The sequence below is a fragment of the Gracilinanus agilis genome, chromosome 1 (assembly GCF_016433145.1).
Source record: "Gracilinanus agilis isolate LMUSP501 chromosome 1, AgileGrace, whole genome shotgun sequence".
Taxonomy (NCBI): Eukaryota; Metazoa; Chordata; class Mammalia; order Didelphimorphia; family Didelphidae; genus Gracilinanus; species Gracilinanus agilis.
In genome coordinates this window covers 128,373,647-128,401,119 of record NC_058130.1, presented here as the reverse complement: position 1 = coordinate 128,401,119, position 27,473 = coordinate 128,373,647, and the positions used below count along the sequence as shown (strand labels likewise).

The 27,473-nt window shown below is 35.7% G+C and overlaps 1 protein-coding gene across 1 annotated transcript in view; it reads right to left on the bottom strand.

Annotated features, from left to right (window-relative positions):
* Positions 1–27,473, bottom strand: part of LOC123248482 (phospholipid-transporting ATPase ABCA3-like) — a 231,050-nt gene that overhangs the window by 31,020 nt on the left and 172,557 nt on the right. The window contains exons 16-18 of the mRNA XM_044677271.1: positions 26,879–27,054; positions 3,494–3,622; positions 1,398–1,592 (exon numbers count right to left, since the gene is read on the bottom strand). Coding sequence (XP_044533206.1) covers positions 1,398–1,592; positions 3,494–3,622; positions 26,879–27,054 — 500 coding nt within the window. The remainder of the gene's footprint in view (positions 1–1,397; positions 1,593–3,493; positions 3,623–26,878; positions 27,055–27,473) is intronic.

Below are 27,473 nucleotides of genomic sequence, written 5' to 3'. Positions count from 1 at the left end.
TTGAACTTAGGACCTCCCGTCTCTAGGCCTGACTCTCAATCCACTGAGCTACCCAGCTGCCCCCTTGTTGATGGTTTTAGATATATATTGTTTATTATTTTTAGGAAAGGCCCTTCTATTCCTATACTTTCTAGTGTTTTCTTTTAAAAAACAATTTTTTTTAAACCCTTAACTTCTATGTATTGGCTCTTTGGTGGAAGAGTGGTAAGGGTGGGCAATGGGGGTCAAGTGACTTGCCCAGGGTCACACAGTTGGGAAGTGTCTGAGGTTGGATTTGAACCTAGGACCTCCCTTCTCTAGGCCTGACTCTCAATCCACTGAGCTACCCAGCTGCCCCCATTTCTAGTGTTTTCAATAGGAATGGGTGTTGTATTTTGACAAAGGCTTTTTCAGCATCTATCGAGATAATTATGTGATTTTTGTTTGTTAGCTTGTTGATATGGTCAATTATGTGGATGGTTTTCCTAATGTTGAACCATCCTTGCATTCCTAGTATAAATCCCACCTGATCATGATGGATAACCCTCATGATCTCTTACTTGAGTCTTTTTGCTAGTATTCTATTTAAGATTTTTACATCTATGTTCATTAGGGAGACTGGTCTATAGTTTTCTTTCTCTGTTTTTGGTCTGCCTGGCTTTGGAATCAGTACCATATTAGTGTCATAAAAGGAATTTGGTAGAACTCCTTTGCGTATTATGTCAAATAATTTGTATAGCATTGAGATTAATTGTTCTTTGAATATTTGATAGAATTCATTTGTGAATTCATCAGGCCCTGGGGATTTTTTCTTAGGGAGTTCTTTGATGGCTTGTTCAATTTCTTTTTCTGATATTGAATTATTTAAAAATTCTATTTCTTCTGCTGTTAATGTAGGCAATTTATAGTTTTGTAGATATTCATCCATATCACCTAGATTGCTATGTTTATTGCCATGTAATTGGGCAAAATAGTTTTTAATGACTGCCTTAATTTCCTCTTCATTAGAGGTGAGGCCTCCCTTTTCATCTTTGATACTGTTAATTTGGTTTTCTTCTTTTCTTTTTTTCTTTTATTAGATTTATCAGTACTTTGTCTATTTTATCTGTTTTTTCAAAATTCCAGCTTCTAGTCTTATTTATTAATTCAATAGTTCTTTTACTTTTGATTTTATTACTTTCTCCTTTGATTTTTAGTATTTCTAATTTAGTTTTCATCTGGGGATTTTTAAAATGTTTGCTTTCCAACTTTTTAAGTTGCATGCCCAATTCTTTAACCTCTGCCCTCCCTAATTTGTTAATATATACACTCAATGATATATATTTTCCCCCTTAGAACTGCTTTGGCTGTATCCTATAGGTTTTGGTAAGAAGTCTCATCATTGTCATTGTCTTCAATGAGTCCAGGCAGGATCTTACCTTTTTAATGTGGGTGATGATGCTGAATCCATCAATAAAGGCCTCCCCAGAGGTGATAGTTTCATCCCCTGTCAGCATTTTGAAGGTAGTAGTCTTCCCTGCTCCATTGAAGCCAAGCAATCCAAAGCACTCTCCTCTCTGGACGGTTAGGGAGATCCTGTTTACAGCCAGCAAGGGCTTTCTACTCTCGTATATCTGAGATGTATCCAAAAGAGAACTCATGCATTTGACAAAATACTGCTTATGAACTAGTAAAATCAAGGCCATACATCCTTAAGTAATAACTATTTCCTTTTCAGAGCAGCAGTTTTAATTGTCTCCTTCTAGTTCAGGAAACCTCTACCTAATGTTAATATTTAGGGTTTCTTGGTTTTCCAGAGACACTTAGTTTTGAGTCAGTTCTTTTACAATCTATATCAAGGATTCATAGCCTGGGGTCTGTGGAACTTGTTTTTAAAAATATTGTAACATTTATTTCAATGTAATTCATTTTCTTTATAATCCTAAATATATTTTATTTTGTGAATTTGAAAAAATTGTTTTGAGAAAGGGTTCATAGGTTTCACTAGATTGCCAACAGTATCCTTGACACAAAAAAGATCAAGAACTCCTGCCTAGAAGCAGGCCGCTTTTCCACATAAGAAGGAGATAGGCAACTATGATATCTAAAATGAATGGTGGTGCTACATAAGTGGATAGGCACCTACTCCCTGACTCCCTGTGTTTAGTGTTATCTCCCACTCTCAAGACTGGTATTCTTAAAGAGCGTCTAACTCTTTTTATCTAATTTAGTATAGAACAATAGAGCCTCTAGATCAATGGGCTGGCTATGGTCAGTCTATATATCTATATATCTATCTATTTGGACAGTCTCCCTTCTGAGAATAGCTTCACATGCAGCTTCATTTCCTGAGGCCAGTGGAAATCCAGTAGGGTATAGTCATGTAGACATGCCTATTTTCGTGTGCCCTTCTTCAATGAATATGTTCATATACTTTGTATGTTATTTAATAAAACCTGTAGCTATATCAACTTACTATGAGGTATTACCAATGTTTCTTGAAATCTAAAAATTGATTAGTATAATCCCTTTCTATTCTTCCATGAGCTCCAGGAAAATGACCCATATGCTTCTATCCAAATGTTATCACCTATTGCTTCTGAATCGGGTGTTTCTTCTCCCCACTTCTTTGGTGGAAAAGAAAATTGTCTCCTAGTGTCTCTTCCCCTCCTGTCCCTATTTATAGACATGTGGCCAATGATGGGGCTCTAAGGGTTTTTACTGTTTTGTAACTACAGGAGTAGAAATATAAGATTACTTAAAAATTTCCCAATAAATATTATTCCTGTCATTCTCTGGAAGGCAAATAGAGCTTGATCTAAAATTTTTAGATCCCCTCTTGGTTATTTTAACATTTCATCTTTCTTTTTTTTTCCTGAGAGCCTGAAATTTCCTGTTAATTTTTCATTCCTAGGGGTGGTAACACCAGGTTCCACTTTTTCTTTCCCTTCTAAAAGGAATGCCCCTTCCTAGGCTCTTCTACTTTCTTTTTTGTATACAGATGCTAAGCGATATACAAAGGCTTACATAAGAACTGGTGGCAGTTCTGTTAGTCTCTAAAGAACTCAAATAACATTCATCTTCAACTAAGAAGAAACTCCTGTTTATATATATATATATATATATATATATATATATATAAACAGGAGTTTCTTATATATATATATGTGTGTGTGTGTGTATGTGTGTGTGTGTGTGTGTGTGTGTGTGTGTATTTTTTAAACCCTTAACTTCCATGCATTGCCCAGGTCACACAGCTGGGAAGTGTCTGAGGCCGGATTTGAACCTAGGACCTCCCGTCTCTAGGCCTGGCTCTCAATCCACTGAGCTACCCATCTGCCCCCATATATATATATTTTTAAATAGTAACTTCCTATTTCACAAAGGAAATTTATCTTAGGTCATTTCCTTATACTCCAACAACTTAGGGAGAATATATATAAAGATCTAAGAGATCAGGCAATATTATTTGTTATGTCAGTTATAGTTGATATTGCTCTGTTGAGGAAGGAAACCAGCTTTCATCTGACTTTACCTTTGTAAGTCCCTTAATAACCAGTGGAGAAGTACGCAAAAGCTCTGGAAGGTAATTCCGAATTTTATTTTCTTCATCTTCCACGTCTTGGTCTGTGGGAAGCAAGGATTCTTGGGCTTGCACTTTTGCCTATGTTTCAAAGATAAGGATCACAAAATTGAATAATGTTCAGGAATTCAGTCTTACTTGAGCTGGAGGAGATGATTTTGAAAGTTGGGAAAGCAAAGACTTAAGGGGCAAGTGGATCCTCAGAGATATGTAAATATATGTAAACGGGCACTGGGAAGGACTTTTGTGAGATCTTATTCTGAACTATTGTTCTCACATGCACCCTGTCTTCCTTAAGGATAGTTTATGGCTTAGTAGATATAGACAAATGGGGCTCTTACAACCAGGATCAGGAAATCCCAGAAACAGAAACTTTATATGGAATTCTATGTATGTTGAGAATCTTTACGAAAAGGAAGAGTTGTCCTTTTTTCCAAGATGACAGAAAGCACTGAACATTGATGAAAACAAAATTTCCAAAAGTGCTAAAAGTAGTCTCAACTATTTCCCTAGACAGAGGAAAGGAAAAGGACTTCTTTCCTGCTTGGCCATACCTGATAATAATGACAAACAGAGTTCTATTTAGCTGACTTCATTTTTATAAAAAATCTGTGACTAGTCAGCAGATATTAGCTCATGAGTAGGATATGGGAAATATACTTAAGTAAATGAGCTTGCTGATCAAACGGGATTCTAGGTCAATATTTCTGCAATTCCTTCTCTTTATCAAAGGGTCATAGAGTCTTAGAGTTGGAAGGAACTTTAAAGATCATTTAGTTCAATTTCTTATTCTGTGAGGCTTGTTCCATTTTTGAACAACTGATGTAAATTTCACCCAGTTTTGCCCTTTGGATCCTCATGCTGAACTTAAAGGGCAAACAATGGCCTCTGGCTCTACCCATTGATATGTCATATAGTTCTCATGGAACTCAGTGGCTCTGGAAAAGAGCTTATAATTTATATATTTTTATATGTATTTACATTAATATAGCATATGTATATATTATGTAACTTATTTAAAAAAACATCTCACTGATAATTGCTCACTAGGGCTGGGAAGAGAACACCAAGCAGACTTTAGTGAATGAAAAAATTTGTAGTGTATTCTGATATTATCCATATTTCATTCATGAAAGTCAGAATTATGATGAAATAAGCATTACTTCAAGGCTTGTACATTTTCTCCTTTCAACCCAAAGACTTAAAGTTATCATGTAGGGTTCTTTTTGTCTTCTAACTTGAACAATCAACAAGCATCTACTAAGTGTTCATTATATATCAGGCACTCTGTGAAGCACTGGCATACAAAGGCAAACATGAAATAGCTTATGCCTTAAAAGAATTTGTATTTTAAATTTAGAGACAACTTGTACATATATAGACATATATGAAATACTGACTTAGAGGTAAGGCACTAGCAGCTGAGGCTTCCTATAGAAGATGGTGCTTGAGCTGAGTCTTCATGTGTGTGTCTGAATGAGAATTTTTTTTAAAGTTTTTTTTAAACCCTTACCTTATGTCTTAGAATCAACATCAAGTATTGAGCAGTAAGGGTTAGGCAATTGGGGTTAAGTGACTTTTCCAGGGTCACTTAACTGGGAAGTATATGAGGCCACATTTGAACACAGAACTTCCTGTCTCTAGACCTGGGTCTCCAATCACTAAGCCAACTAGCTGCTCCTAAAAAAAGATTTTTATTTTATTTTTTATGTTATCATAATTTCTTCCAGCATTCCTCCCCTCATTGAGCCAAGCCATGTAACATGTAATAATTTTTAAAAGACAAGAAAAAGAGGGGGAAAATCAACATAACTAATAAAAAATTCACACTTGTAGGCTTTTCACTTCTATGAAGGGTTAGAATGGGGGTATCCTCATTTTTCTTCTTTCAATTATGCTTTCTGCAGGTTTCATTTCTGATTTTTTGGTGGTTTCTCTTTCTATTAATGCAGTTTTAGTCATAGTGTATAACATTTTCTTGACTCTGCTTACTTTATTCTGGATAAATGTATGTAGATCTTTTCATGTTTCTCTATAATCACCACATTTAAAGTAGAGTTATATTTCATGATATTGACATATCCAAATTTGTTTAGTCATTCCCCAATTAACTGGCATCTTCTTTGTTTATAATTCTTTTCTATCAAAAAATTCTATCATAAATATTTTGGTGTATGTAAAGAATTTCTTCTTATCAATGCCTCCTTGAGGCATAAGCCTAATTGTAGAATTTCTGAGTCAAAGGATATGATATTTTAGTCATTTTATTTGCACAATTCTAAATTGCTTTCCAAAATGGATGTACTGATTCTCAGCTCCACCAAGAATGCATTGGTATGTCTATCTTCCAACATTAAATATATTTCCATATTTTGTAACCTTTGCCAACTAGCAAAGTATGAGGTGAAACCTCAGAATTGTTGTCACTTTCATTTCTCTTTATTATTAGCTATTTTGAGCATTCTTGTCATATAGTTGTGAATTGTTTGCAATTCTTTTGAGAACTATTTGTTCATATCCTTTGGTATTTTGTTTATTGGGGAATGGCTTTTTGTTGCGTTAAGCCTTAAAGGAAATGAAGGGTTGCCAGGGAAGAGTCAAAGGAGAACATTCCAGTAGTGGAGAGCCAGTGCAAAAGCCCAAAGATGGGGATGGAATGTCATATCTGTGGAATGACAAATAGGTCAGGATGGCTTGACTATGTGAGGGAGTATTATGTAAGAACATTAGATAAGTCAGATGGGGCTAGGCTTGCAAAGAGTTTTGAATGTCAAAGTGGTTTATAGTTGATCTTAGGTTGGAATTTATTGATTAGTAAGATGACAAGGCCAGACCTATGCATATTAGGAAGGTCAGTAGGTGACACAGTGGATAGAGGTCAGAGTCTGGAGTCAAGAAGACCTGAACTCAGCTCTGGACTGGGATATTTACTAGCTGTGACACTCTGAGCAAGTTACCTTACCTCTGTCTCAGTTTCCTCAATTGTAAAGAAAAATGGGTCTAATAAAAACACCTACTTCCCGAGGTTGTTGTGAGACTCAGAAGAGATACTGGTAGAGCACTTAGTTCTTTACAAATTGTAAAGCATTTTAGCATAGTGTCTGGCACATAATAGGCTTCTTGCCTCCCTTCCTTTCTTGATTCTTTTATGGATAGAAGGGGAGAAGAAAGACTTGAGGCAAAGAAACTATCTCAATAGTTTGAGAGGGGATGATTGGTTGAAGGTGCTAGATATATGATAGAACAGTGAATATAGTGCTGGACCAAGTGTTAGGAAAACCCAAGTTCAAATCCATACTTAGATACTCACTAACAGTGTGAAACTGAGAAACTACTTAACCTCTATATACCTCAGTTTTCTCATCTGAAAAATAGGAATAATAGCAACTAACTCTCAGAGATATTGTGACGATAAAATGAATTATTTGTAAAGTCCTTAGCAACACTGAAAGCTCTATATAAATGTTAGCTATTATTAATTACTGAGTGTAGAGAAGACAGATATGACAAGTTTGGCAATTGAATATGGGCGAGTGAGAAGGAGAACTCTGAAGTTGCAAGGCTAATTTAATATGTTTGAAATAGCAAGTCTTTTTTTGTTTGATAGGATTTTGTTTAAGAATTTTTAATCAATATTCATTATTGATGTTTGTCAACAGTTTTCTTTTTGTATTTTATCTTCCTTGGTTTAGATATTAGGATTGTAAACTTAGAAAATTTTAGGAAAGTTTAAAAATTAGGACAGTAAAACAATTCTGATAGAGTGATTTCTTTATTTGGGAGAATATTTTATATAACATGAGTAGTAATTGTTCTTTAAAATTTTGATAGAATTCTCCTGAGAATACATCAGGAATATTACTTTTGCTCCCTGCCACCCCCAACCATTTTGGTAGTTGCTTTAGAGAGTTCTGTTTACTTTTTCTGGTCTTCTGACATTTTGGGTATTTCATATTTTTGAATATGTATATATATTTTTCAATATTTTGAATATTTTATGGCCTCAATTTTGTTAAGTTCTAATTATTCTGATTTCTTCTGGTTTGTGGTGATTTCCTCTTCGACTATTTTATTAATTTGATTTTTTTTGCCTTTTTAAAATCAGATTGGCTAGTGGTCTATCACTTTTATTAGTCTTTTCAAAGAATCAGCTTTTGGTTTCATATTATTCCTATGTAATTTTTTTGTGGAGGGTGGCTTCTAGTTTATCTATTCTCCTCATGTGCCATCTTGTTTTAGGTTTAACTTATTGGGTAATTTTAAAATGTATATTTGGTCCATTAATCCTTTTTTCTCTCCCTTTTTGTTTCTAGGAATATGATTTTTCCTCTGAGGATTGCTTTAGCTGCATCCTAGAAATATTGATATGTTGTTTCATCACCATACTTTTCTTTCAGATAATTATTAATTGTTCTTATGATTTATTATTTGGCCCTCTCATCATTTGGAATTTCACTGTTAGGTCTCCATTGGGATTTGTGTTTTTTTGTTTATGATTCCTGACCCAGTGGCCTTTTAAATTGTATTATAATAATGGACTTCTCTACTAGCAACAATGCAATGATCCAGAGCAAGGCTGAGGGACTTATGAGAAAGAAAACTAGACACATTCAGAGGAAGAACAGTGGGAGGAGAAACACAGAAGAAAAACAACTGCTTGAACACATGGGCTGATGGGGATATTATTGGAGATGTAGACACTAAAGAATAACTCTAGTCCAACTATTAATAATATGGAATTAGGTCTTGATCAATGATATATGTAAAACCCAGTGGAACTGTGCATCAACTAAGGGGGGCTAGAGGGGTTTGGGGGAGAGGGAAAGAACATGAAATATGTAACTATGGGAAAATGTTCAAAATAAAAATTAAAAAATTATATTATAGTTTATAGTGGATGCATTTACTATTTCTACTTTTAAAATTATAATAACATAATATATTTTAGTTTATTATAATATATGATCTAATAGTATTATAATTTTTAAAATTAGTTTTATTCACTAGTTTTTAAAATTTCATTTTCTGTGCTTTTCTAGAAAGAATTTCTTTCATTTATTCTATTATTTATCTTTACTTTTCATATATTTTATACTTTTATCTTTTGCTTCATGGAACAAAGTGCAAGCAAAGAGAGAGATGTTGGATTCTTGATTCAGTTTTACACTAACAGAAACAACCCAAAGCACTTTACTTGAATACTATTTTGGGTGAAAGCTCTCTGGTGCATTTCAACTATTCAGTGGTTAATCAGCCATATTGATCAATGATAAAGACATGATCCTGGAGAGATGGGCAGAACACTTCTTCAATGTTCTCAATAGGTCATCATCAACCACTGCTGAAGCCACTGACCATAAACCTTGGGTTGAAGTCAATCCCTCTCTAGCTGAATTTTCAGCTGAAGAAGAATTGCTATTAGGTTCCTCTCCTGTGACAAAGTGCCTGGGGCTGATTCCATCTTAGCAGAGATCTATAAGGCTTATAGAGACTGCCTGAAATCTTCTTGGTTATGTGGCAAAAGGAGGTTATTCCCCAGAAGGTCAAGAATGCCTCCATTTCCATCTCTATAAAGGAAAAGGAAACGGGTTTTCCTGTGACAGTCACAGAAGGGTCTTTCTCTTAGTCTCTGCTGGCAAGATTCTTCCCAGAGCCTTCCTTTATCTGAATCCTTCATCTGGAAGATGGTCCACCTACTCAAGAATCAGCATGACTTCAAAAAGGGTTTAGGAATGGTCAAGATGGTGTTTCCTGCCTGACAATTCCAGGAGAAATGCCAGAAGCAGAACAGAGATCTGTTCACAATATTCATCAACATGACCAAGGCTTTTGATATTGTCAGTCATGAGTGCTTATAGAAGATCATGGTGAAATTTGGTTACCCAGAGAAGTTTATCAGTTATGTATACCAGTTTCATGATAACATCCTTGCATGGGGTCTGGATGAAGAATAATGCTTTCACACTTTTCCAGGTACTAGTGGTATGAAGCAGGGCTGTGTGCTTGGCTTTTTAACATGATTTTTTTTTCTTGATATTGTTAGACTCCTTCCATGAAGATGAAAATAGCATCAAGATCAGCTATTGCACTGATGGTAAAATATTTAATTTGAAAAAGCTACCAGGCCAAAACTAAAATGGAGGAAGAGTTGGTATGTGACTTTTTGTTCACAGATGATTCTGTACTCACTGCAGCTAGGATCAATTCTTGTGCTTTTAGCTTGACAATCAACACCAAGAAAACAGAGGTTCTCCACCAGCTAGCACCACACCATCTATACGTGGAACCATATGTTACAGTAAATGTAGAAATTTTGAATGCTATGGATAAGTTCACTTACCTTGGCAGTATACCCTCCAGGGATGTCCACATAGACGATTTTGATACATGCATTGCCAAAGCTAGCTCAGCATTTGGGAGGCTCTGAAAGAAATTGTGGGAGAGAAGAGGTATTGGGCTGCATACCAAACTGAAGGTCTACAGAGGCATTATGTTGACCTCATTGTTGTATGCCCATGAAATCTGGTTAGCCTACCAGTGTGCCATGCCAGAAAATTGAATTATTTCCATTTGAATTGTCTTACGAAGATTCTGAAGATTACCTGGCAAGATAATGCACTGGATACTGAAATCCATTCTAGAGCTGAACTGCCAAACATTCAAATTCTACTGCAGAGAGTGTAACTCTAAGGAGTTGGCCATGTAGCTGGAATGCCAAACGCATATTTGTCTAAAAGACTATTTTACAGAAAAGTCACACAAGGCAAGTATTCACATGGAGCTCAGAGGAAGTGCTATTGAGATCTTTTTGAAGAACTTTAGTATTGATTGAGAGATGAGGGAGATATTGACATATGACCTACTCATATCAAAGAAGGAATTCCACTTTATGAGCAAAGCGGAATCACAGTACCATAAAGGAAACATGAGATGTACAAATCTAGAGACATCTCTACCTCAAATGTTCAAACAGACTATTTGTGCCCTACCTGTGGTAGAGCCTTCTATGCTTGTATTAGACTGATCAGCCACAGTTAAAAACACTGTATTCTGACCCCAGGGGTATATGGATTATTCAGGAAAAAGGAGCACCTCTGGTGGGAGGGCTTCCTGAGCCTTTTCAAAGGCTATTCATCCTCCTTTGTGTTCACCTGCCACCCAGCTCTCATTTGTGACTCCAAGAAGTTGTAGCATGAGCAGTGGCCACACTCCAATAAGCTGTCTCAACAGACGAGTTAAAAACCAGGTTGGGGGCAACCAACAGGCCTCAAACCCATCTGTGACTTAAGGGAGTATCTACCTCAGGTATCTGAAGACTTTCCCTTGTGTAAGGTATAAATGAGAGCAGTTTGTTCCAACAGCCATGAAAGTGGCAGAAGCAGGTGCTGCGGAGAATTTACGGCTTAGCTAGGTAGCAAAGAAGCCAAGGTCATCCACTACGTCCTAACTTTTGTCTGGCCACTGGACTTCAATGATTCTGGATGAGAGAGTGAGACTGACAACTTTGGGCAACTCTGCCTCATTGAAATCCAATTTACTCACAAGTTGAGATGTTACCCTGTGATGTCTTTGGTCTTCTTCAAAAACAAAAGGCAAATAACACCACCACCAACATCTTGACCCCATAACATCGTGATGTCATTAGTCTTCTCCCAGTATGAAGGAGGGACAATAGTTTCTCATGAGATTAAGACTTCTGTGGTAACTATTTTGAGTCTTTCTCCTTGACAGTTTATTATTTTGCAGAGCTGGCGGAGGCAGCTAGGTGGCGTAGTGAATAGAGTGCGAGGCCTGGAGTCAGGAAGACTCATCTTCTTGAGTTCAAATCTGGCCTTAGACACTAACAGGTCCTGGGAAAATCATTTCACCCTGTTTGTCTCAGTTTGTTCATCTGTAAAATGAGCTGAAGAAGGAAATGACAAACAATTCTGGTACGTTTTGCCAAGAAAATTGCAAAAAATGGGGTCATGAAGAATTAGATCCAACCAGAGTTTGCTTCCTGGCCTCCCTACTTCTTTTCTGTTGTGCCTTGCTCTTAGAAAAATACCAATTCCTAAAGTGGTAGAGAAGATATTGTCCCATGTAAAGATTCCTTGTTTGTGCAGTATGATATTGATCTTTGTTCTTTCTCTTCTTTCTTTTTTAAAATTAGATTAACCAATACTTTATTTTATTTGTTTTTTCAAAGAACCAACTCCTAGTCTTATTTATAAGTTCAATTGTTCTTTTGCTTTCAATTTTATTCATTTCTCCTTTGATTTTTAGGATTTCCAACTTAGTCCTTTATCTGGGGATTTTCAATTTGTTCTTTTTCTAGCTTTTTTAGTTTAATGCCCAATTCATTGAGATCCTCTTTCTCTTTTTTGTTGATATAGGCACTCAGGGATACAGCTTTTCCCCTGAGTACTGCTTTGGCTGTATCTCATAAATTTTGATATGTTGTCTACTCATTGTCATTCTCTTCAATGAAATCAGTAATTCTTTCTATGCTTTGTTCTTTTACCCACCAGTTTTGAAGAATTAGATTATATAGCTTTCAATTAATTTTTAATTTGCTTCTCCATGAACCCTTACTAATTATGATTTTTATTGCTTTATGATCTGAAAAAGTTGTACTTATTATTTCTGCTTTTCTGCATTTGTTTGTGATGTTTTTATGCCCTAGTACATGGTCAGTCTTTGTATATATACTATGTGTTGCTGAAAAGAAGGTAAATTCCTTTTGTCCCTATTTAATTTTCTCCAGATATCTATTAAATCTAATTTTTCTAATATTTCATTCACTTTCCTTACTTCTTTCTTATTTATTTTTTGGTTTGATTTATCTAGATCTGATAGAAGAAGGTTGAAGCCCCCCGACTAGTATAGTTTTACTATCTGTTTCCTTCTTAAACTCCTTTAGTTTCTCTTTTAAAAATCTGGATGCTATACCATTTGGTATATATATGTTGAGAACTGATATTTCTTCATTGCCTATAGTGCTTTTTATTAGGATGTAATTATCTTCCTTATCTCTTTTAATCAAATCTATTTTTGCTTTAGCTTTGTCTGAGATCATGATTGCTACCCCTGCCTTCTTTTTCTCAATTGAAGCCCAATAAATTCTGCTCCATCCCCTTACCTTACACACCCCTGTGTGTGTCTACCTGCCTCAAATGTGTTTCTTGTAAACAACATATGGTAGGATTTTAGTTTTTAATCTACTCTGCTATCTGCTTCCATTTTATGGGTGAGTTCATCTCATTCATATTCACAGCTATGATTACCATCTATGTATTCCCCATCATTTTGACTTCCTTTTTTAATCCTGCACTTTCTCCTTTCATACTCTCTCCCTTCTGTGTGAATGGAATTAGCTCACTCTCATTCATTTGTCCAGACTCTAGCCACTAGGAATAATGTCACCCCACCCAACTTAGAATTAAGTGGGGAGGGGGAGGTCTGTTACTCACACATGATAGTAAGTAAGAAATCAAAAACAAGGGCCTGCCCAAAGGGCAGGCCAAAACAATGTTGAGGCTGCCATGTGTCCAATTGAAATTGGAGGTGGACGCAGGAAGTGATGAAAGATGCTATCTTTTTAATATGATGGTAACTTCCTGTGGAGGGGGTTGGCACTTTGAACTTGGTGTTGAAGGATCTCTGGTGAGACCTCAGGCTGCTTCCCTTTGAATTGTCATGTGGGTAAGTTAGGCTGACTCTCTTTCTCTTCCCTTGGGATTTCTGAAGGCTCTAGTCTTAGGGAGGCCTCTCTTCTTAGAGGAGGCCTTGTGGCTAGAAGCCTAGTTTAATTAACCTCTGTGCCCCTCTGCTGGGGCCTCTAAATTCTTACCTGGTTCAGGCTTCTAGTCCAGGCCAGAGTTTCTCTCTCTCAATTTCCCTACCTTCAGCCTTCCTAATTGTAAATAAACCACCATAAAAGTCATCCTGACTTGGATCTATTTTATTTTGAAATTGAGTTAATCAATTTCTGGCAACCACACCTTAAATATCTAGTTTTCTCCTCTTACACTTCACACCAGTGTTTTGCTTTTAATCAGTCATATTTTCACATTTTCTTCTATTTTTTCATTCATTTGATTTTGTTTTATTTTTTCTTGAAATCATTAGCTTCTACTTGCCCAATTTTAGTTTTTAAAGACTGAATTTCTTCCATGTTCTTTTTTTCCTTTTTTTTTTAAACCCTTAACTTCTGTGCATTGGCTCTTAGGTGGAAGAGTGGTAAGGGTGGGCAATAGGGGTCAAGTGACTTGCCCAGGGTCACACAGCTGGGAAGTGTCTGAGGCTGGATTTGAACCTAGGACCTCCCATCTCTAGGCCTGACTCTCAATCCACTGAGCTACCCAGCTGCCCCTCTTCCATGTTCTTTTGATTCTCCTTTTACATTTGGTCCATTCTACTTTTTTATGACACTTTTCTTCACTGGACTTTTTTGCATAATCTTCCAGTAGGTCATTTCTGGTTTTTAATTATCTTATTTCTTCATTTGATTTCTGTGTCTCTTTTCCCATTTGATAAAATTTGATTTTTAAGCAGTTATTTTCTTTTTTCATTACTTCCATTTCTTCTTCTACCTCTCTTATTTGATTTTTGAACTGCTTTTTTGAGTTCTTCCAGAGCTTGAGACCAATTTCTTTTTTTTTTTTTTGGAAGAGTTTGCATGTGTTTGCTGTTGCTTCTGTTTTTTGATCCTTTTCCCTGTAGAAATTTTCAAGGTTCAGGAGCTTTTTTTCCAGCTGTTTGCTCATTTACCCCCATTTGTCCTGCTTTTGAGGCTCATTTTAAAGATTGGTTTGAAAGGATATTCAGGGCTTTTCAGGATTTTGCTGCTACTATACCACCATCTTGGCTCCACTCCTTTTGTTCTCCCCTTGGTCATTCTCCCCACCCCCAAATTTGCTTTAAAACCTCTTCCCTAGGTCCATGCCTTCCTAGTCTTCTGGGAGTCAGCTGCCCTTCTCCAGGAACTGGTTATACTTATCCTGAGGCAGGATGAGTTGTGTCTCTAAGGAAAAAAAATCTCTGAAGATGAAACATTGTGGGTAAGCCAATCATAAGGTCCTCTCCTCACAGGAGCAGGGACTCAAACCTACATAAACTACTAGCAAGGCCCCACCTCCAGGATAAGCCAGCATGGAGGCCCCTGACTGTATAAGTAAGTAGTGAGGGTCCTGACTATGCAAACCAGCAGCTGAGGTCATCCATTATACAAGCCAGCACTGAGGTCCCTAACTGGTGCAAGTTAATAGTGAGGACCCTAATTGTGTAAGCAAACAGCAAGCTTCCCCCACTCTGCAAGCAAGCAGCAAGATTTCCCACTGCTGTAAGGATGGGATTTGTGCAAGGGGGATGGGACAAAAGGAGCCTGAGAAGGAGTTGCTGACAGTTGCTGACTGTTGAGACCAGAGAGGATTCTGGGAGATTCTCCAGAGGAAGGAGGAGGAGGAGAGGTCTTTGGGCGGTGGACTGAGAGAGGGAGGAGGTGGACATCCCAGCTCGGATCCAGTCCTGAGGACTTCCTGAGGATATTTCTTTGGAAATTGAAACCCTGATTCCCTGATCAATGCCATTCCATCACATCTCACCCATCAAGACTTCAACCATCGAGTCAGCTAAGTTTTTGGACTCCATTTTGGGAGCAATCTCTTAGTCTCCTTCTCCTATTTCCAAACCTTGTTGAGAGACCCCTTTCAGTCAAAACTTAAAATTATTGAAAAGGATAGAAACAGAAAAATAGAAATAGAAACAGAAGGAGAAGGGGCAGGGGAATAAGCTTAGGAGTAGGAACCCCAAATGTTCCCTCCTAAGCAACAGACCCCATAGGAATAGTGAAGAGGGCACCCCAAAATCCCTCTGCCCTTTATCCCTTTCCTCAATCTCTGAATTGTGAATTAAAAAAGCCATTCATCAGTCAGATAGCATTCCAGAGTGCCTGAGAGACAACAAGGGAGAGGGGAACCACAGCTTGGTCTGGCTGCCTCTATTTTGCATCCAGACCAACCGCTGTGAAATTAACATCGGGGAGAGGTTTGTGTGAACCCCGTCTTTATTCAGAATCAGATTGGGGTACCACATACCTTGTCTTATAGGGAAGCCTTTCCCCCGACTCCTGTGGGGCGGCACGACCATCCAGGTCACCCAGCTTTGGGGTGATACCCCCTCAAAGTTTCCCAGTGTATTCGGCCCCAGGAGAGAGCTGGAAGAGAGATTCAACATAGACTTTCTCTGTCTCCCATCTATCAAACATTCACTTGCTGGATTTCTTTATTATTACACTTCACAAGCCAGTAGTGAGGCCTCCTGACCATTACAAGCCAGCAGGTAGGCCCTGAACCTTATGCAAGCTAAAAGCAAAGCCCAGAGTTCCACAGGAAGCAGCTTGGGACAGTGACTTTTCCAACCCAGGAACACAGTCTAATTTTAATATAGAGTGAAAATCTATACCATAAACTGAAAAAGCGAGCAACAATAACAACAACAACAACAACAAAAAGAGCCTAATTAAAGTTGTCATGGAGGAATAGAATTCTTGAACAATCCCATCTCAGAAAAAGAAATTGAATAAGCCATCAGTGAATTCCTTAAGAAAAATTTTCCCAGGCCAGATGGATTCATAAAGGAATTTTACCAAACATTTAAAGAACGGTTAGTCCCAATATACAAACATTTGAAAAAATAGCCAAAGAAGGCATCCTACCAAACTCCTTTTACAATACAAATATGGTACTGATACCTAAACCGGGAAGAAGAAAAACAGAGAAAGAAAGGTATAGATCAATCTTGTTAATGAATATCAATGTAAAAAAACTTAAATAAAATACTAGAAAGGAGATTATAGCAATATATCACAAAGATCATACATTACAAGTGGGTGGGATTTATTCTAGGAATGTAGGGCTTGTTCAATATTAGGAGAATTATCAGCATAACTGACTCCATTGATTACAAAATCAACATGAATTATATGATTATCTCAACAGCTACAGAAAAAGCTTTTGACAAAATACATGCATTCCTATTTAAAACATTAGAGAACAGAGGAATTAATGCAACCTTCCTTAAAATGATAAATAGTATATTTCTAAAAACATTAGCATTATCTGTAATGGAAATATATTAAATACCTTCCTAATAAGATCAGGGATGAAGCAAGGAAGCCCATTACCACCACTATTATTCAATACTGTATTAGAAATGCTAGTTATACCAATAAGAGAAGAAGAAAAAGGAATGAGAAGAATTAGAATAGAAAATGAAGAAATAAAACTATAACTCTTTGCAAATGATATGATGATATACTTGGAGAGTCCTAAAGATTCAACTAAAAAACTAGTTGAAATAATTAACAACTTTAGCAAAGTTGCAGAGTATAAAATAATTCTACATAAATAATTAGTATTTCTTTATATTATCAATAAATCCTATCAATAAAGAGATAAAGAAATTCTATTTAAGTTAACTGTAGACAATATAAAATACTTGGGTGTCTATTGGCCAAGTCAAACTCAGGAATTATATGAATATAATTACAAAACACTTCCCAAAAATAAAGTCAGGAGAAGTCTGGAGTCAGAGCAATGGTGGAGACAGACCCCAAAATTGTACAGGACCTGACTGCTGTGATTCATACACTTCTCCAGCAGATGAAGGACAAATTTCAGACCATGTCAGACCAGATAATTGGCCAAATTGATGATATGAGCAGTTGCATTGATGATCTGGAGAAAAACATCACTGATGACCCAAGCAGGGGTGGAAGAAATAGAAGGGGAAAACAAAATACCAACTACATATTATAGTTAAAGATTTTGTTAATCATTTAGAGTGAACACTTGAAAATGTTTTTCACAAGCCGAGAAGTGAAGGAACAGATTTCTCAACTACTGCTTGTAAACATTTTTTTTAATTATAAAGCTTGTATTCCCTAGAATATGCAGGTTAGTTAGGTTTTAAGGTGATTTATTTTTTGATTTCTTGTATATGGTAGTTTCAACTATATGACATGAAATGTGTAAATATTAGTAAACTGAAATTCTGACTACTTGGCCAAAATTTTCAAAATTTTTAGTGCATTTTTGGTCAAGTCATTTGTCATTCCTTTTGTAGTAGTTTCAGTTTAATTGATATAAGTTTTTTTTTTAAAGAAATGTATTGATTTTTTCAACTGTTATCAGATTCTCTTTGTGAACTGAAGCACATAGAGTCAACAGTTTGTAATTCTTAGCATAAAATTACTGTTGTACTAATAACAAATAAATGGTATGTTGACCATATTTTTAAAGCAGACAAAAAATTGAGCATTTTGTATTTGTGTTATTGCTATGTTTCCATGATTGAGAACTCTATCTAAGAATCTACTGTAACTTAAAGTCCCATAAAGGAGCTGAAATTGAATGATTGTAACTACCGCCACTTTTTAATACACTAGAGGATTTAGATAGTGACAATAGTATCTTAGTTCCTCTCAAATAACAAGGACAGAAAAATAACCTATAAAGATGCATTGCATTCACTGATTGGAATTTCATGTGGTGTAACACTTCAGTCATTAGTTATATCAAAAATGCTTACTGTAAGAACATGAGGGGGTTTTAAAACCCATTTACTATTTACTTGTGCTACTGATTTTAAAAAGCATTTGTCAATTAGAAGAAAAAGCAAGTGGCCATTATGAATCCTTGTGTACTGGCTGACAAATGCCCTGGAGTTTTAAAAGAAAAATTGTGAATTTTATTGCTTACCTTTTTTCTTAACTAAATACTTGCAGAATAACACTTTTATAATAGATTAGAGGTGGAATGGAAAATACCAAACATTTTCATCATGACATCCCTTTCTTTTTAATCAAGAGGTGAGGGACAGAGATTGGACACCTAGATGACTGACTCATCAAATTGCTCTTGATCATCAAATTACTCTTGAGTTAAAAAAGCAAAACAAAAACAAAGTCAAGATAAGCTGAAGGATGATCTATTAGTGGAGGGAGCTATTTTTCCTGGAAATGAACTTTTAGGTGAATATTTTGTGATTGTAGGAGAAATTTTCTATACCACCAGATAGTTTATTGTATTGTTACATATATGGAATAAAGCTATGAAATTATAAAAAATAAAGTCAGATCTAAACAATTGCAAAAATATTAATTGCTCATGGGTTAGTCAAGCCAATATAATAAAAATGACAATCCTCCCTAAATTAATCTACTTATTCAGTGCCATACCAATGGAAATTATTTTACAGAACTAGAGAAAATAATAGCAAAATTCTTCTGGAAGAACAAAAGATCAAGAATATCAAGGGAATCAATGAAAAAAAATGTGAAAGAAAGTGGCCTAGAAGTACCAGATCTCAAACTGTATTATAAGGTTGTAATAATCAAAACATTCTGGTACTGGCTAAGAAATAGAGTGGTAGATCAATGGAGTAGATTAGCTATACAATGCATAGTAGCAAATGACTATAATTATTTAGTGTTAAGCCCAAAGGTCCAAGCTTTTGGATCAAGAAATCACTATTAGAACATGTACAAAAATATTTATAGCTGTGCTGTTTGTGGTGGCAAAAAACTGGAAAAGGAGGGTATGTCCTTCAATTGGGGAATGGCTGAACAAACTGTAGTATATACGGGTGATGGAATACTATTGTGCTAAAAGGAATAATAAACTGGAGGAGTTCCAGGCGAACTGGAGAGACCTCCGGGAACTGATGCAGAGCGAAAGGAGCAGAGCCAAAAGAACATTGTACACAGAGACTGATATACTGTGGTAAAATTGAATGTAATGGGCTTCTGTACCAGCAGCAATGCAATGACCCAGGACAATTCTGAGGGATTTATGGTAAAGAATGTTACCCACATTCAGAGGAAGGACTGCAGGAGAGGAAACATATAAGAAAAGCAACTGCTTGAACGCATGGGTCGGGGCGGACATGATTGAGGGTGTGGACTCGAAACTACCACACCAATACAACCACCAACAATTGCGAAATTGGTCTTGATCAAGGACACATGACAAAACCAGTGGAAAAGTGTGTCGGCCATGGGTGGGGGGAGTGCGGGGGGTGAAGGGGAAAATAGGAGCATGAAACATGTAACCATGTTAAAAATGATTATTAATAAATGTTAAAAAAAAAAGAAATCACTATTAGAAAAAGACTGCTGGGAAAATTGGAAAAGTGTATGGCAGAAAATTGACAGTAAAAGGAAATAATAAATGTTGGAGGCGATGTGGCAAAATTGGGACACTAATGCATTGCTGGTGGAGTTGTGAATTGATCCAACCACTCTGGAAGGCAATTTGAAATTATGCCTAAAGGGTTTTAAAAGAATGCATACCTTTTGACCCAGCAATACCACTACAAGGTCTGTATTCCAAAGAGATGAAAAAAGGGGGAAAAGGATCTGTTTGTACAAAAATACTTACAACTGCACTTTTTATGGTGGCAAAGAATTGGAAATCAAAGGGATGTCGCTCAATTGGAGAATGGCTGAACAAAATGTGGTATATGATGGTGATGGAATACTATTGTGCTATAAGAAATGATGAACAGCCTGATATCAGAAAGAACTGGAAAGACCTACATGAACTGATGCAGTGAAATAAGCAGATCCAGGAGAACATTGTACACAGTAACTGAAATGCTGTAGGATGATCAAATATGATAGACTTTACTACTAACAGCAACACAATGGTCAAGGACAATTCTGAGGGTTTTATAAAAATGAATGCTATCTACCTCTAGAGAAAGAACTGTTGGAGTAGAAATGCATGTGAAAACATATGATTTATTGCTTGTTTATTTGGGCATATGGTTTGAGGTTTGGTTTTTATAAGATTACTCTCTTACAAAAATGAATAATATGGAAATGTGCTTTGAGTGATAAAACACATATAATAAAGTTGAATTGCTTGTCAACTTTGGAAGGGGGTAGGGAAGAGGGAAGGGAGACAACATGCATCATGTAACTTTGGAAAACTTATGTGTAAATTTATTATTGGAATAAAATAAAGATAGAAATTTTTAAAAAGGTATGGCAGAGCCTGGGGATAGACCAACATCTCACACCCTATAACCAAGATAAAGGTAAAATGGATACATGATTTAGACATAAAGGGTACTACCATTAGCAAATTAGATGAGCATAGAATGTCTACCTGTCAAACCTTTGGATAAGGGAAGAATTTATGATTAAACAAGAGATAGAAAGCATTACAGGATGTATAATGGATAACTGATTATATTAAACTAAAAAGGTTTTGCACAAACAAACCAATACAACCAAGATTAGAAGTAAAGTAGAAAGCTGGGAAATATTTGTACAGCTCTGATAAAGGCTTTATTTCTCAAATATATACAAAACTGAGTTAAATTTATAAGAACATAAATCATTTTCCAACTAATAAATGATGAAAAGATATTTCAGATGAAGAAATCAAAGTCATCTATAGACATATGAGAGAGGCTCGAAATCAGTCTTGATTAGAGAAATACAAATTGAAACAACTCTTGAGGTACCACCCTACACCTGTCAGATTGGCCAATATGACAAAAAAAGGAAAATGATAAATGTTGGAGGGCATGTGGGAAAATTGGGACTAATGCACTATTGGTGGAGTTGTGACTGATCCAACTATCTGGAAAGCGAAGAGCTTTAAAACGGTGCCTAGCCTTTGATCCAGCAATACTATTACTAGATTTGTATTGCAAGGAGTTCAAAAAAGAAAAAAGGGCCTATTTGTACAAAAATATTTATTGTAGCTCTTACTGTGGTGGCAAAGAATTGAAAATCAAGAGATTGTCAGTTGGGGAATGGTTAAACAAGTGGCAATATGATTGTGATGGAAATTTATTGTACTGTAAAAATAAAATATCATTAAAAAAAGATAAAACATTATAATATGCCTATTTCCCTTTATAGAATATCTTTCTTCCCCAGTAGAGGAACATTCATCAAGGTAGCCTCTTTCTCCAATGTAAACAAAGTTTTTCTCTTTTTCCCTTTTAAATTCTTCTCTTTGCCTCTTTTGTTTTCCCTTCATTGTTAGACTTTAAATTGATTAGTATATATCAAATATTCCTCTGTTTCATCTTCCTTTCCACCTTTTTTGTACTTTTCCATTTTTCAATTTAGCTCACCTCCTAAGATTGATTCAATCGGGGGCAAGGTATTGTAAAGGTTTAGTCCATGCTGTGTTCTTTACCACTACTATCTGATTTCTGCTTTCACATTTGTCTCCTTTCTTTAGAAAGAAATTTCTATATGGTCTATTGTTATTTTGTTGCTGTTATTGGTTGCTTTATTAGTTTACTGTTGCATTTCTGTTGTCTGGGGTGTCTGAGAAGCAAATGATCTCTCCAGGTTTGGTTTTGTAAGAATGTTTTGAACATTTCTTTATTTTTGAACATTAATTCTTTTTCACTTGTGAGAATTAAGGCAGGGTAGGTCTTGAGCTCCATTGCTCTTTTGAACACATTGTTTCATTTTTTTCCTGCATTTTCTAGTGGATACAGAATAATTTTGTATTCAAGTTTTCCCCTTTATATTTGAGGGTCTTTCTCTTGGTTGCTTGAAGAATTTGTTATTTCTCAATGGAATTGCTAAATTTAGCAACTTTGTGTCTTAAGGGTTTATAATCTTGGGTTTTTTCCTTTTTTTTCTGGAAGAGACTGTGGGTTCTTTCAGTTGGCACTTTATTTTCTGTGTTCTGAAGTTCTGGGTCGTATTTATGTATAATTATTGCATTATGATGTTCAGAGTTTTTCTTTAACTTGTCTTGTTCTTCAGGGTGACCTATAAACCTTAAGTCATCTCTATGTACTCTGACTGGAAAAATCATTTTGGAGGGCATGCTTCCTTTGAATGTCATTGCTTTTTGCTTCTCTAAGTTTGTCCTCAGCTTTCATATATTTGTATTTCTTATCTTCCTTTTTGTTTCTTTGGTAACACTTGCCACCATGGATTCAAGTGTTTTTTATTCTGCCAATTATTTTTCCTGTAGAGACATACATTCTGCTCTCACATATCCTGTCTGTGTTTTAAACTATTTAGAAATGGTGTGCTGTGGTTCTATGCACTCCTCAAAGTGCTCAGGGTCTTCTGCCTCATCAGGTGTTGATTCATTATCCTTTGTTTTATAGTATTTATCCATAGATATATAAGCTCTTGAAGAGATCATATTTTCTTCTGCTTTCCCTAAGGGTTTATCTGCTTCTCCTCAAGAACTCTGAATTTTCTTCTTTCTCAGATCTTTGGTAATTTCAGTCTTTCCCCTATGATTTTCCCCTGTTGCCCACTGACTCCCTCTACTCTGATGTTGGTTTTCCTAAGGGCTGGATCTCAAAAACATCTCAGTCTTTTTGCTGACTGAGAAATTCATGGTTCACTAGCCTAATTCTCTGTCCCAAGTGACTTCTGGGGGATTAGTTTTTTTCTTCTCTCAGACCATTTGTAGCATAGAATGCTGCTATGGCGCTAATGCAGTAGCTGGACAAAGTTTTGCTCCTTAGGATTTGGCACTCCATGGTACCATGAGAAGGGAGTGGGGATCAGACTGTGGACTTGAATTCTATTGTAAGCCCATGGGTTGGTTTGTGCAGCCTAGCTGCCAGCAGTGTAAAGAATGGTGGGGAAGCCAGTGCTGGGTGAGCACACCTTTGGGGGTTAGGAAATTACTGGACTTTTCTGCAGTTAGATCATTGAATTTTTACCTAGGCTTGATTTTTGGTGTCCTAGACTGTGGAGATAGCTGAAATTGCTCTATCTCTATTGAATATTTCCATTTTGGAGAAGTTTGAGAGGTCTTAAGGATGCACCAAAAAAAAAAAAAAAGATATCTTGTCTTCCATATCTTGTGAGTTAAATGAACCAGAAGGCCAATTCATTTTTTTGAACTGCAAACTCATTGCTAATCTGATTCTGTAACAATTTCACTGCCTAAAATCACTACATAAGTAATTACTAACAAACCACATTAGTGGGACATAGTTTTAAAAATTAAATTATATTTGTCATAATTTTAGCTCTTTTTATAATTAGAAACATATTTTTAGAAACAACCCCAGAGGCAGTAAAACTAAAATCATCCTCTGGCAATGATTTTCTGGCTTTACAAAATGATGCTTTCCCCACTCTTTACAAAAACCATGCTGAACCTCTCCAGACTTAAACAACAACTATACAAATAATTTTCTTACCTTATGTTCTATTAAAATAAAATGAAGCCTTCATTATAATTTTTATACCAAAACAAATCTTAAGTATGTAACCAAAATAATTTGGTTATCATTCATCTTTGATACTTATTTTTAAACAACACTTTAAATTATATATTTTTTTTATATTTATGGCTTATCAGTAACAATTGTTATTATGAAAGTGATAAGTGGATTGTTTTGACAATTTCTGAAAATGTTGATGTGCCTGATATTACCATTTGTAATTCAGATTAAGTAATATCTTTTTCAAATGTAACTATAATCTATATTTTATCTTTATAACCACCACAATAGAAAACTACATTTTCACAAGATGTTATAAATTATTGTAAACTTATGTCATTTTATTTGATAAGCTTGAGAATCTTTATTCATTCATAGTAAAAACAAAACTTTGAGGTTCAAACACTTGTTTCAAAGTACTGTCATAGGACCAGTCTACTTATTTCTCTTGGTTAGATGGGGTAAATGCATAATATTTTTTCATTAAAAATAGGTTCTTATTTAGAAACATTTAGGTTTAAAACAAAATGAAAATTCCTTCTGAAGATTGGTCAAGTGTTTAATAAATAGGTGTTTACTTTCTTCTTTTGTGGGACAAATGTTTTTGGAAACTGGGAAACAAAATATTATTTGATAAACTTATTATCTGTACCTTTATTTTTTCATACATTAAATAACTTATCTTTCTGGATCATAGTAGGTATTTGAGGTACTAATTTATTCAGCATTATTCAGCTTTTCAAAAATATGCAGAAAACACTCAAGTTTCAGGAGGAAATTTTTGGCATATGATGAATTTGCCCAGTACTCATTATTATTACTAAGAAAAGATAGCAATTTTTATTTTAGATAAAACATTATATGAAGCCCATCACCTTTCTGGCAGTATTATGAGTGTGAATTGCATCTTCATCTTCTAAAGTAGAAGTATATCACTCCATTGATTTGAGTTCTAAAATCTTTGAAAGTTATTTTTTCTTGATTATGTTGTCTTTGAATATACGTTGTTCCCCAAATTCTGCTCATTTCACTCTACATTTAGTTCATGTGTATTGTCTTCTGATACTATCCATTTCATTATTCCTTAGGGCACAAAAACTTTCCATTCTATTCTTATACAGTGAAATCACAATTAATATGAAATTTGATTTAGGATCAGTTATAAAATGATGCCAAGTTGCATTGATTGTGAGCAAAAATTCAATGAATGAGACGCATTAGTCAAAGATTTTAACATCTGCTATGTGGCCAGTCTGCACTGACTTGTCATTGCTTGTGGATATGCTGCCACCTATATTACCAACAACAGTTTTCTTTATTATTTTTAAGAGTCTTTAACAAATGGATGAAAGGAAGAACATTTCAGGTGCAAAAACTACCAGCATAAAAAGGAAGCAGCTTATTATTATGGCAAAAATTTGATTGGCGTGAACCTGATCATAGTAACTCTAAAATAGGACAAAAAGTTGAGTACTTGAATCTATAGTATGTAATACTAAAATTTGCAGGTGAAATGATAGAAAAAAGTCATCTTTTTGTGGTTTGCAAACAACTACAAGTAATAGAAAAGTGACAGTAATAGAAATGAAGTGTCTTTTAGCTGCATGAACTAATGACTGCAATAAAAAAAAGCAAAGTCCTCTTAGTAGAGCAGCCATTCAGACAAATTTTTCAAGTTTATTTAAGGCAATGAAAGCAAATGGAAATGAAATAGATAGTAAATAAATTTTTACTGCAAGTGTTGATTGATTCAATTGCTTTAAAAGAGCAACTTTTAAGTATTTCCCCATCCCCAAGTGTTAGTGTCTTCCCTGTTGATTATCTCTAATTTGTCCTATGTAAATCCTGTGAGTACATAGTTGTTTTGATGTTGTCTCCTTCAATTAGACTGTGAGTTTCTTAATAATAATAGCTAACATTTAAACAGTACCTAGTGTCAGAAACTTACAGAACTTAGACTGGTCAGGAAGGCAGGGATTAGGCTTGCTTTGGATCAGACCATTTTTGTGAGCAAAGATAAGGGAAGTTCAAATAAATGGTTGAATCCCCATTTTTTTCTTTCTGTTGCCTGACCTTTACTAGATACTAACATTTTCTGCTAACATCTTTACCCAAGCATTTCTGGTAACTTGTATTTTGCCTCAGCCACAGGGAGGCCAGGGGTTGTCTATAGATAGATAACCACGGAGTTTTCTGAAAGTCTTAGTATGATTTTAAGATTTAATAGATAATTGTTTTAATTGCTTAGATTAGGATAGAGAATGGAACTTCTGTTGAAATGGTTGCTCTGAGTGAGACTGTGATGATACTCCCCATATTTGGGGACTTGAGATCTGTGCCTGCCTTCACTGCTATTAAAAGATTTTCCTCTAAGTCCTCTCTATTTACCTTCACTGGATTTCTTCCAGGGGTTCCTTCAACACGATGCTCCATGCTCCATCTCTGGGCTGAGGCACTGTTGTCCAAGCCCAGAAGACCTTCTCTCTCTCTGTCTATCTGTCTCTCTGTCTCCATCTGTCTCTCTGTCTCTGTCTGTCTCTTTGTCTCTGTCTTTCTCTCTCTAAAGACTTTCTCTCTTAATTTCCATTGATTAATTTTTCTGGTTTCCTATAAGACTCAGCTCAAATTCTGACTTCTCCAAGAAGCTTCTTCCAGTTCCGTTGACCACTAAAGCTCTCCTCTCTGAGGTTATTTCCATTGATTCTGTATAAAAATGGTGTGTATTGAGCTATTTATATATTGTGTCATTGATGGAAGGCAAGCTCCCTGAGGGCAGAGTAATTTCTGCCTTTCTTGATATACTGAGTGTGTAGCATGGTGCCTAGCATAGAAAAAACACTAAATATATGATTTTTTGACAGACTGAATGATAAAGTTTAGCTTCTAAAGAGGAGATCATATCTATGATTGAGCTTCATTTTCAAGTTATCATAATTTTGCAGTTTAATTGAAGAAAGGGAGTCTAATTCAAATAGCTCCCAACTACAATATAGTAAGAAGAGAGCAGGTTTTTTCTCTTCAGGAAAGGAGAATGGGGAAGTAGCATCTTTATTTGGCCTAAAGTTGAATAGGAAAGAAATCTCTATTGGTCATCTGTAAATTTCACATTTAATTACTCACCCAGTGCCGAGGATCCCTAAAGAGGACATTTATAAAGGTTTTCATTCTCCAGGGAAAGTTGGTCTCAATGAATAAAAGCAGAATGTTGAAAACAAAGCCAGAGATAATTAATGAAGTAAGGAACCTTCCAATTCCTGGAGATTGCCATGCATAGAAATTATCTTCATATTTAATACCTGGGGGTAGTGAAAGGGAATGTGTTCATTTTAAAGCCCTGAGGTTCTTTCACCATGTTTTTTTACTATACTTAAGAAAGATTCCCAGGTCATTTCCCAAAGATGGAGGAAGGCAGATTATCTACCACGGAAACATTAATTTATCTCTATGCCAGCCTCATTCTCCCAGACCTTCAGGGAACATTCAGTACAGTGATGCTGTGGTGAGTCCATGGAAGAGTTAAATGTTTAGAGGGTTTTAGACTATATACACCAAAGTCAATATTAGTTAGGTTTCTGAAAGGGAAGGATTTCCAAACTTCCTCCATCTCTTTTCTACCATTGCAATACAAGTCATGTTCATAGCAAGGTGCTTTGCATTCTACTCTTCCATGGTCTCCTAAAGCATGAACCAAAGACTTCCCAAGGTCAATATTAGA